Source organism: Artibeus jamaicensis, unplaced genomic scaffold (assembly GCF_021234435.1).
Source record: "Artibeus jamaicensis isolate MK-2021 breed Jamaican fruit bat unplaced genomic scaffold, CSHL_Jam_final contig_384, whole genome shotgun sequence".
Lineage (NCBI taxonomy): Eukaryota > Metazoa > Chordata > Mammalia > Chiroptera > Phyllostomidae > Artibeus > Artibeus jamaicensis.
The window spans coordinates 18,845,918-18,858,325 of NW_026521810.1; the positions used below are offsets into that span (position 1 = coordinate 18,845,918).

Genomic DNA, 12,408 nt, shown 5'->3' on the forward strand with positions numbered 1-12,408 from the left:
CAGTTTCCTAATATGCAAAACTATGATATTGATGATTAAAGCCCTTACTTGTTAAAAGTGTTAAGTGAGATAATATGTAAAAATTACTACAATAGCTAGCATGGAAAATATGTTAAGTATTGATATCTTTCCTCTTCTCCTTAGGTATGAGCGAGAAGGTTAATTGTCCTCTTTTCTGGGTATTTCTTTATAAGTATAAGCAACTCACCTACTGGGTAAATCCGGGGGGTAAGTCATGGTGAGGTAAGTTTTAATTCACACACCAGCAAACCAAATTTTCATGACTATTAACAGTTTTATATCTAAAAAAGAAACATTGATTTTGTAAGATGGCCCTGCACTTTTCATTTTGACTATGTTGTACAAATTGAAACATAACCTGGAAGAACTTACATCTTGTTCATAGTTTACTCAAGAATTTGAGTAGACCTTTGGCATGAAAATAGCTAAGAACCTTAGAATCCCCCATTCCCAAGTAACCTTGACAGTTCATGGCATTTAGTGATTTGAACAGATAGGAACCATGCAGATTGTGCCAATGAAGATTTGTAAAGCTACCCAGTGAGCTTAGCTTATGCCCAATAACAGTACCAAAAAGCACTTGAATGATCTACTCCACTAGGGTGTATAGGAATTCTTTGTAATAACACATGGTACTCCCAGGGGTGTGTGCAGTAAAGTATGGCTCTCATCTGAGATGTGATTTGAGGGATATGGAACTTAACCCCTGTCAATAGCAGCAGCAGAAGCAGCCAACATTTTCAGTGAATTATTTTGGGGCCAGTCACTATACTAAACACTTAGATAAAGGATTGGATGCCAGTCTATATGTACATCTTGAACAAGAGTTTGGGAGCAGTGTGCATGGTAGTTAACAGCATGGTCCCTGGAGCCCAGGATATTTGGGCTTGTGCATGAATTCTGCCTCTTTTTATGTGTAACATTTTGGATAAATTATTATTAAAATTGTTGAAAACTCAGTTTTCTCATCTATAAAACAGAGTTAAAATAGTGGCTTCTTCATTAGGTTGTCAAAAGCATTAAATAAGGTCATAAAGAGCTTATAAAGAACTATTTAAATAATTGCTAAGGGCCGAAGGAGAACCCTTGAACTTTTTTGTAATGCTGTATTGTATGCTATAGAAAAAATTTTAAAATACAGTACAGTTTGGGAATTAGAGAATCTGGGAGGGGAGAGTGGTACTGATATGTATGTGTATGTGTGTGTGTGTGTGTGTGTGTGTGTAGACTTCTGAAAGGAAAGAAAAAATTACCATAAATTTGACATGTGCTTGAGCTGGAACAAAATAGCTTTTCATAAAATATTATGATTTAAAAATTTGTTATGGCTCAATTATTTGAGAAATTTCAATAATTCAGTTCTAGTTCAAATATATTAACTGGATTGGGGAGGGTGATGTTGAGAAAAAGATGAGACTGTTTCTTTAAAAAAAATGGAGATCTTAGTTCCATCAATGTAGTTTCTGATGCAGCTCTTTTTTTTTAATCTTCTTTTTAGTTAATGGTTTGAATCAAGACTCTGGAGTTTACAAAGCTCTACTGTATTTATTTAATCTCCAGACATTTGTGTAGGGTTTTCAAGGTCACACAACAAATACCTGCAACCAGAGTAAATCAAGAAACAGTCAGAGTGGAAGCTACTTTTTTAGAGTTCCAAGTGACTTCGTGACCGCAGCCTGTCCAAACTTAGAGTCATCCTGCACTCCTCTCTGTCCCATATCCTAACATCCAATATATTGACCCAATGTTGCACATATAACCCAAATCCATCCACTTCTACCCACCTGCCCTGCCTGTATTCTAGGCATAGTACTAATCCCTTGCTGGACTATTGGGACAATGTTTTGTCTACTCTTTCTCCTACTTTTGTCACCCTACCTATACTTGCCATGTAGCAGCAGAGTGATACTTTCCAAATGGAAGCTGGATTATGCCACAGCTTTGTTCAACGCCTTCAGTGGATTGAAATATCTGAGTAAAATGCAAGATCTTTACACCAGCCCTCAATCTCGTCTCGGAAATGTTTCCCCTTTCTCTCAGCTTCGGTCACACTGGTCTCTTGGTTCTTTATCAAACATTCCAAGACCACTGCTGCTTTGAGGGTCTCTGCCCTTTCTGTTCCCACAGTCTGGAATGTTCTTCCACTCCCTTAAGGTCCCTGCTAAGCAGTCAGCTTAAGACACAAGCCTTTTCTAACCACACATCACATACCCATCCCTTGCTCTCCTCCACACTGTTTTATTTTGCTCTGCAGACATAGCTCCATCTTACATATCAGACATTTATCTCACTGTTTCTCAGTCTTCCTGGACAGAATGTGTGCCCCAGGAGAACAGGAAGATTATCGGATATTGTCATGGTTACATTCCCAGCAACTGTCAGCACACGGTAGCCACTCAGTAAATATTGCTGCTGAACGAGTCTTCTGTGCAAGTGGAGGGATTAAATGGAGGAAAACAATTTATTTAAGGATGAAACCAAGACAGTCTGTCTTACTGATGATCACATTAGTGATTCTGAATATTAGAATTTTTCCCTTACCTTCGAGCCTAACAGGTACAGCTTCTTAACCGGCATGGGGTGCTGTTCTCAGGATTAAGTCAAGAGGATGAAGTGGATGATCGAGATTCCCTTGTCTGACTCATCTCTTTGATGGCCTCAACTATGCACTTTACTTGGTCAGACAGAGGCAGCTCCCTCTCTCAGTTTCTCTGTGTCCAAGCAGAAGAAAGAGAAGGATGGCTGCAAGCTTGTGGGGCAGGGGGCAGGGAAGAAATGACAGGGGAGTTAGGGGCTCTCTTTCAGGAGCATCCTGACAGAGTTAGTTCAGCTTCTCAGGAATCTCCATACACCAAGGAGGCTTTTCTACTGGGTGGAAATAGGAGTTACCCACATTAGTCCTTCTCAAACTTAAAATCCCTCCCTGGTATTAAATTAGAGAATTAAATAAGCACAATGCCTCTTTACTGACCCCAGATGCACCTGTATAGAGTCATATAGCCTTTCTTTTAAAACGTATTACTTCAGAAGTGAAAAAGTTGGTAATTTCCCTGAGTGCATTTATTATTTCTTTCATTATTTTAGGCAACATCTGTTTACTGAATACCTGCTATATACTAGACACTAACCTATATATTGAAGTGCAGTTAGGAATTAGACATGGTCTCTTCCTTAGAGGAACTGCTAATCTAGCAGGAGAAATAAGATATATTGAGCATAGAGATGGATGTGTGCATATCAAAAGTAAATAGGGTTTCATGAGAGTGAAAAACACAGGTACCTGATCCAACTTAGGGCTGGGATATCCAAGCTGAAATCTGCACAGTGATTGGAAATAAGGGGAAACGTAGACAGAGGAGTCTATCAGGAAAGGGACAACATAAGCACAGGCCTAGGGTGGAGGGGGCAGAGCACAAACAATAAAAGATGGCAGGTGTGGGGAGGACAGGCAGGTGACCCTGGAGGTTGAAGAGGGAGCCAGATCACAGAGCCTTGCCATCTGCCTTAAAATGTGGGTCCTTTCCAGCAAATACCACTTTTGAAAATACTGGGTTGGTCAAAAAGTCCATTTTTTTCCTGTAAGATGGCTCTAGTAGCACTTGGTTGTCTTTAACTTAATTCAAAGCAATTTTGTTAGACTGTATTGTGACAGCTGTCATATCAGTGTGCATTTTTTAAAAACTTATCAAAATTGGTGAATTTTTATGTAGCCATTTTAATATTAAAGATGACAGAAAATAGGCAACATTTTCAGCATAGTATGCTTTATTACTTCAAGAAAGGTAAATATGCAACTGAAATTCAAGAAAAGATCTGTGCAATCTATGGAGAAGGTGCTGTGAGTGATCAAACATGTCAAAAGTGGTTTGAAAAGTTTTGTGCTAGAGATTTCTTGCTGGCCAATGCTCCACAGTTGGGTAGACCAGTTGAAGTTGATAGCAATCAAATCGAGATATTGAGAACAATCCATGTTCTACAACATAGGAGATAGCCAACATACTCAAATATCCGAATTAATAAAGTTACTGATGAAAATGAACAATGTGTCTCTTATTTTATGGAAAAAATGAAAAGGACTTTTTGGCCAATCCTACATATCCAAAGAAACCTGAAACACTAATTCAAAAGGATATATGAACCCCTACGTTCACTGCAGCATTGCTTAATATAGGCAAGATTTGGAAGCAGCACAAGTACCCATCAGTAGATGAGTGGATAAGAAAGCTGTGGTACATTTATGCTATGGAACACTACTTGGCCCTAAAAAGGAAGGAAATCTTACCCCTGAAACAGCATGAATGAACCTGGAAAGCATTGGGCAAGTGAAATAAGCCAATCAGAGAAAGACTAATACCGTATGATCTCAATTATTTGTGGAATCTAATGAACAAAATAAACTAACAAAATAGAAACAGACTCATAAATAGAGAACAGACTGACAGCTATTAAAGGGGAGGAGATTTGTGGGGTTGAATGATAAAGGTGAAGAGACTAAGCAAAAAAAAAGACACAGTCACCAGTATGGTGATTATCAGTGGGAAAGGGCATGGGAGCAGTTAGAAGAGAGTAAAGGGGGGATAAATGGTGATGGAAAGACACTTGACTTGGGGTGGTGAACACATGATACAATATACAAATGATGTGTTATAGAATTATATACCTGAACCCCATATAATTTTATTAACCAATGTCACCCCAATTAATTCAATAAAAAAGAGATCAATATACGAACTAAGCAAAAATTTTAAAAAACACAAAAAATAAAAGTAAAATGTGGAACCTTGACCTGAGAACAATAGGATGTCTCTGAATGGGCTCAGGGAGAAAAAAAATGAATAATCTAATTTGCATTTTCAGCAGTTCACTCTAGCTATTCTCTGCAGAGGGACTGAAGGAAGACCAGGCAGATGAGACGCCTGTTGGGAGGACACTGCAGTTGCCAGAAAGAGTCTGTACCTGGCTATAGCATGGGTTTGGTGAAGATGGGGGAGAAGAGGAGGCAGGCTGACTTAGCAGTAAAGCAACGGAAGGCATAAAATGAATCTAGAACCTCTGAAAACCACTGTATTAATTTTGCATCTCATTTTAAAGACTAGCTTTTAGGAAGGAGGGGATGAAGAAAATGGAGACAACTGTACTTGAAAAACAATTAAAAACATTATTACTGCTAAAAAAAGAATAGCTTTTATTTTATTTGCTGCAATGCACATTTTGCCCCTAATTTACATCCACTCTACCCAACCCGGACCATATCACTTTGGTGGTGAGTTGCCATAATTTGCATTCCATCTCTCCAAAAGGCATGGGGATGAGGTACCACAGGCATCCTCTGGTCAGTTCAGCTCACTGTCAGAGAGTCCTGCCCTGAAGCCCTTCGTTCCCCCTCAGAAGCGATGAGTTAGCTAGATTTTGAAGAGGATGAAAATTTACTTAATTTTATAAAATTCAGTACTACTGGTGATGCTTCCTATAGTAGCCAATATTACATATTACAAAGCACTCTATTTTGCCTGTTAAATTCTCTTAATCAATAAACCCTCATGCAAATTTACCTAGTCTTTACTAAATGTTATGAGCACTGTGGGGGGTGGAGGGAACCTCAACATTTCACTTGTAAAGGCAATTTTTAAAAATCCAATTATTTTTCCTGTTCATATTTTACTCATATTTTATTAGCACTAAAACTATCCTCATTGAGGACGTCTTGAGGACCACAGCATAGTGTCACAGGCTGAGAAAACTTCCATTCACTTAAGCACATCAACCTCTGTGAACAGCAAATGCCAAACAGGGTGGAAGAGAATGGCATATAGATACAAGAAAAAAGATAAAAATAGATGGGAAACAATATACTGTAATAATTTCAACAATCAGGAAATGTTGAAGGACCAAAACCATCATCACTGATTGAAGACTGATCATTTCATCCATTCAGGTACTCTTTATTCAGAAATTTTGACATAATTTTTGCATGATTTATATTAATGGCAACTTAGACATCAATCAGTGGTCAAATGTGCTCTGGAATGTTGTGAGGTTGTGGTTCGTGGGAGGAATTGCAGAAAGTGGACAGAGCATAGAGATGATTATTTCAATTAACTCAGAAGTGTTTTTATTGATTTTATGTTATTTATTTGAAGTATGGAAGCTCCATATTTCAACTAAATAAAAAGATCTGTGACTAAAAATATTAACAAAACCAAAAACACCCCACAAACGTATTAAAATGTCTCTCAGGAATTTCTACTTCCAGCCATGAAGTAGTAGCCAATGCAACACAATTTCTTGCTGAGAACTAGAAATGCAGAATAAAAATAATTTGCTTAAAAGCATGGGACAGTGATCAAAGAAGTTGAAACTGATTCTAGATCCAAGAAAAAGATACTCATTGAGGAGAGCCCAACTTTCTGTATTTCACTTTTCCTCCCAGGGATTTGCTCATTCTTAATATTAAAACAGAAACTGAGATGCCAAATAAAAGGTAGCTGGTGAGATGAAGACAATTCTTTAAAGTTTGCAGCAACCTCACAAGGTGAGGGAGGCAAAAACTGAATGAAGTCCAAGGCAGTCAAGGAAGCACAGACATAAGGCTAAGTTCCCACAGAGAAGGCAAATTCAAAGACTGGCACCTTACCACCAGTTTTCTCCCAAGATCTTTGTCTATTAAGTTACATATAGTGACAGTCAAAAAGCAAATGGGAAGTATAAAAAAAAAAAACTTGACAGCTATCTCATGAGGTCAGACAAAGAAAAATGGGAGTAAATGCCTCACAAGTGAGGTGGGAATCTAAATAACACAACTGTTCCTGTGTTTGCACCCCTGGAAGACTACTGTTCCTTAGGACTGCGGTGAAGGAGAGGCAGGTTACGCCTTCATAAGACTACAACCCAGCCTCCAGTCACTTTATTCCTTCCTCGATGGATTGAGGTCTACCTCTCTGCTGCCCTTCAGAGGACAGGGTGCATTCTCTCTGGAGAAAGAAAACATTACCCAGACAGCAATGGTCTAAATGTTTGTGTCCCCCCAAAATTTATATGGTGAAATCCTAATGCCTAATATGATGGTACCAGAGGGTGAGGCAGAGCTCCTATGAGCAGGATCAATGTTCTTATATGAGGGACACAAGAGAAATCATTCCACCCTGCTACTCTGTGGGGATGCAGCAAGGAAGGCGCTTGCTGTGAATGAGGAAGAAGACTCTCACCAGAGCACACCCAATCTGGAGTCTTGATCTTGGACCTCCCATACGACAGAACTGTGAAAAATAAATTCATGTTTCTTATAAACCACCCAGTCTGTGGTATTTTTCTATAGCAGACCCAAGTAGACTAAGAAACACACCCTCTATATTTTCCCATACAAATGTTTGGCTTTAGATCAAATATAACCTAGAATATAAAAATAATTAAGATAAAAATCAAATAATAAAAATAGACACCATAAGAAAGTCTGCCTCAACTTTGAAAGCCTCGTGGAGCTCCAAATAGCTTATTAAAACAAGTTCAAATTCTATTAAATGAAATGTAGTGCATTCCAGTCATCAGGAGTGAATTGTAATGAAAAGTTGTACTTTGTTTTGAATGTTTGACTGCTGACAGCTTTTGAATCCCACTCTTCCCGACAACCCTTTTGTCCTGCTCCACAAATGGGCAAGCTAATTGGTCATCCCACCTTTTGAGGACAGCATGCAAAGGACAGTTCAAACCACCCAAACCCCAGCCCCCTACATGAAAATCTTGACCCCAGCCCCATCCCCTAACATGATAAAAACCCAAACCACTTATTCTTCTCTTTGCTTGAAGCCACCGTGGACTGGCTTGGGTCTTGCTCTGCTCTCCCCAGAAAGTGCCCTTATGTGAGTAATAAACCTGTTCATGTCCCCTGTGACTACTACTGCATTATCAGTCTCAAAACCCAGCAAACTGGGGGTGGGGGTGGGGGTTCGGTTTTGCCCTCTGTGGGGGAATCACAAAACAGAAATAAAATTGACCCAAATGCTGGAGTCTTGGACTTGAATTTTTAAAATATCTATAATTAGTATATATTTAAAGGAATGACCTGATAATGATTTTTACCAGCAAACTGAAATCAATGTTTAAACATCTGACTAGAAATTCTTTTAAAAAATGAACTCAACAGATCAGTTTCAAGTAAACTGTACGCAGATGGAGACAGGACGAGTGGGCTAGAAATTAGGCCAGTAGAAAATAACTAGACATAAGCATAGCTAAGGGATAAATTTATAGCCTTAAATGCATATATTACTATAATCTTAAAGAGGCTAAAAATCAATGATGTGATTATTCATTTCAAAAAGTTACAAAAAGAATAGTGAGCTATGCCAGAAGAAAGCACAAAAAGAAATACAAAGATAAGAGGATAAATAAAGCAGACAGAAAAGAAAGTCTATAAAGCTGAAAGCTGTGTTTCAGAAGAAACATTAAATTAATAAACTTTTTGCAAGATTAATCAAGAAAAATGAAGATGCCAACTACCAATAGGAGAAATGGGGAAAAACAGTAATGCAGACTCTTGCACATTAAAAAATTAAGAAGAGATGCATAGTTTTAGGTCAAAAATTAGAAAATTAAATAAAACAACAAGTCCCTAGACTACAAACTACTAAAACTAACTCCTCCTATAATAGAACATTTAAATAATCATGTTTAGTAAAAATAAAATGTGCAATTTTTAAACCTTTCCTCAAAGGTATACCCAGGCTTAGATTACTGTATCAGTGAATTTCTCCAAATATTTATAAAATAAATAATGCTAGTATTACATATTCATTCAATAAAAAAAACAATAGAAAGCCAGAATAATGTCTTACTCGTTTTTTGAAGAAAAGTGTAATTTTGACACCAATATCTCTAAAGGAGAATAAAAGAGACTAAAATCACAGTTGACTTAAAATGTACAGACAACCCATTTGATAAAATTCTATATTATCTGTGATTTAAAATAAACTCTTAGCAAAGGGGTAACAGAAGAGAATTAAAATAATCTAATAAAAGTATCTGCAAGAAATATAAAACAAACAATATAATTAATGGTATAATATGTAAATCTTCTCACTGAGATCTATAAATTACAAAAATACCTAAAACCACAATATTGTACTGTAGGTCTGTGGTAATAGTGTGGCCAAAAAAAAAGATATAAAGATTGGAAAAGAAGAAATACAACTGTTATAATTCATGGACAACATGATTATATACATAAAAAGGCCAAAAGGGAACAAACTTTTGGAACTTGTAGGTGAATTTACCAAGGTCAATGAATATAAAATCAATATAGCAACAAAGTTTTTCATATTACAGACACAGATACTTAGGCCCAGAAAGGTGCCCAAGTCCAGAGACGCTTTCAAAATTAGAAAAAAGGGTGACTCTTGCCCAGTGTTTCAAGCTTTTTTTAATGTATATATCAGCAATGAGGCACTTGTTTGAAGGCTATAAGCTACAGAAATTCTTTTGATTCTAGTTCCTCTCTAATCAAACTGAGGATAGTCCCTACATCTACCTGGTTGTTAAGACACTGTGAAATGTAGCTGACTGCAGCGACTCCCCCCACTCGGCCCATAAAGGGAATAACTAACACTCGGCCCATAAAGGGAATAACTAAGGGAGGCGGAGCAGCAATCTTTTGGAATGTACAGCTCTGATGGGCTCAAGCTTTCTTTCTGTTCCTGCTACTATGTGAAGACCAAGGACCACTTATAGTTGTTAAATTTCCCTACAGTGAAACCTATGAATGGAACAAGGCAACATGGTGAAGGACTTCAGTGTTTATCACAGGAGAAGAGAGAATGAGTAGGCAAGAGGGCTACTTGGCCCTGACCTCACATTGGTACAAACGTCAAGTGTGAACTCTAAGTACTTTCTATAAATGAGGCTACATACAGAACTAGAGAAAGACAGTGACAGGACTGAAAGTAAGAGATATTTATAACATGACTTTAAACTCATGTCTTTCTTTACACACAATGCCCATAACACAAAATTAATTAGTGCTTTCTTATCACTTCTGCAACTGTCCCATGCATACTGTGAGTATACAGATAGAATACTATCTATATGTTACCACTCTTATTTTATCACATATGACTATCAAAAACTTATATAGCCTGCATTCAGCATTATTCATTTCCTCCTCTTCCTCCCCCTTGGCCCCTCCACCTCTTGCCCCTTCTTTACCTTTTCCTTCTCAAGACAGGGAAGTGTCTTCCAAGGACAACCCTGGGCAGACTCTGGATTCCTCAGAGGCCAAGCGAACTCTCAAAAAATGTGGGTGGAATGTGAGGGGTAACAGCGTTGCTTGCCTTGTAGGTGGGGACAAAGCTGGAGAGACTACCTTGGTATTGGAACTATGACCTTACTTTTATCTCTAGGCTGGTGTCACACAAAGGCACTCGGGTTGTGGTAGAAAGTTCAGGGGTTCCATTACTTTGGACTAGGCTTCTGCACTCAACTTGCTGACTGCTGTCAGGGGTGAGGACACAGCCTGTGCCCTAGAGGACCCAGGCCTCCCTCTGGGTATGATGCAGAATGTCCTGCCACTGGATGTCTTTAGCCCCAGAGGCAATGGCAGTGCTAGAGTAACCAAAATAAGCAGGCACATAGGGCACAATTAAACTAGAACACAACCTACCACTCACTTCAAGAAACATGGAGAGAATATCACATTGGATGAACTTATTCGGAATTTAATTTTGCCATCCTAGGTGGGAATTTTTTTTTTACTTTTAGGTTGCATTTAACTCATCTGTCATTCTGAGTAATTTTATTTTATTTTTTTAGTCAAAAGGAGGATATACCATAGTTTTGTTGTTGTTGCTGTTGCTGTGATGACAGTGGCAGTCATAGTGGTTGGTGAGTGCTCAGAGCCCGGTGGAGTTCCGACCCGCCCTTGACAACCACTCCCATGTGTGTCAGGATCCTCGCCCTCCTGAATCTTTTCTCTAGCACACACATTTCCCATTTAACATCTCTCATTTGCTATGTCAGTACACATCACTAAATGCAACCTTTGCCAAGCCGTTGGCTTTCAGCTCCTAGATTTAGGCAGCATGCTTATCATTTCCTTTTTATTTTGTTTCTGTTTGAGGAAAAAAACCTGTTTTCAGTATTACACAGCACAATTTCACATTTATAATACAACTCCCACAGATTTCTCTAACACATATAATATACTTCTGACCCTGAATTTAACTCATTCAGCAGGAGTCTAAACATCTCTTTGGGGGAAGGGGAATTTTTTTCTCAAGTTTATAATATGGACAGCTAATGTTGTGTAAGTAGGTCGAGTGGAGAAAGGGATGAGGAGGAGGAAAAGGGGATGGTTTAAACCTCCAGGTGGTAGTTCCTACCCCTCAGATTCGGGGCTTTGGAATATTCCTTCTCCTTCTGTCTCAGCTTCTGTCTATGGTTCAGCAAAATTAACAGACATGTTCCAGATCATATTTAGTGTGTGGGATACAGAGAGGAGAGGATGCTGATGACCTGCTCCATTCGAAAGGGATGGAGTCATCAGAAAGGAAAGGAAAGAAAGGTTCCAAGACTATTTCTCCAGGAAAACCACAGAAGGGCTGCCATTTGGAGAGATTAAACTTGTGAATAAACTCTAGTTCTCAGGCCTCTCCTGACTTACCTCTACAAGCTTGTTGGCATGTTCTCGAAAAACCTGGGCATATTCTTTCACTTCCTTTTCATTCCCACTCTTTGCAGCTTCAATGAGAACTAGCAAAGGGACGTTGGTTTCCAAGAAGGAATCAGATATGTGATCCATCACAGCTTTCCGAAGCTACAGGAAAAACAAAAACACACATAATTAAGAATTGTCCATTTATGAGTCTGTTGACATTACTCACTTGACAGAATACATTGAACTACTGTCTAAATAATACAGTTTTTCTTCGCTATGCCCAGATTTTATTATCCATTAAAATAATGTGTCAATTCTGTTTTCTGAAAAACTATTTTTAATTAGAGTTAGTGTACAATATTACATTAGTTTTAAATGTAAAACATAGTGATTAGACATTTATATACCTTTTGAAGTGATCACCACAATAAGTCTAGTGCCCATGCATAGTGATGACGATGTTATTTACATTATCTATGCCACACATTACATCCCTATGACTAATTTTATAACTGGCAGTTTGTACTCCTACCCCTCTTTATGTTTTTCACCCATCCCCTTACCCTCACTCTTTTAATTTTCCCAGTGCTTAGCACATCAAAGGAAAACAGAGAGACAACTGATGGATGATTCTGAATTAACTGCATTATATGTCAACTTAAAACTTACATGTATGGCCTGCAGTTCAACACATTATAGGCCCTTTCACCCTTCACTGGCCCAAATGTCTCCAGGGAATTTTA

At 38.3% G+C, this 12,408-nt stretch overlaps 1 protein-coding gene across 4 annotated transcripts in view; it reads right to left on the reverse strand.

Moving 5' to 3' along the window:
* The window catches only part of CTNNA2 (catenin alpha 2), a 1,098,262-nt gene that overhangs the window by 223,282 nt on the left and 862,572 nt on the right, over positions 1 to 12,408 (reverse strand). For all 4 annotated transcript variants that reach the window (XM_053664696.1, XM_053664695.1, XM_053664693.1 and 1 more), the window contains exon 9: positions 11,672 to 11,824. In XM_053664696.1, coding sequence (XP_053520671.1) covers positions 11,672 to 11,824 — 153 coding nt within the window. The remainder of the gene's footprint in view (positions 1 to 11,671; positions 11,825 to 12,408) is intronic.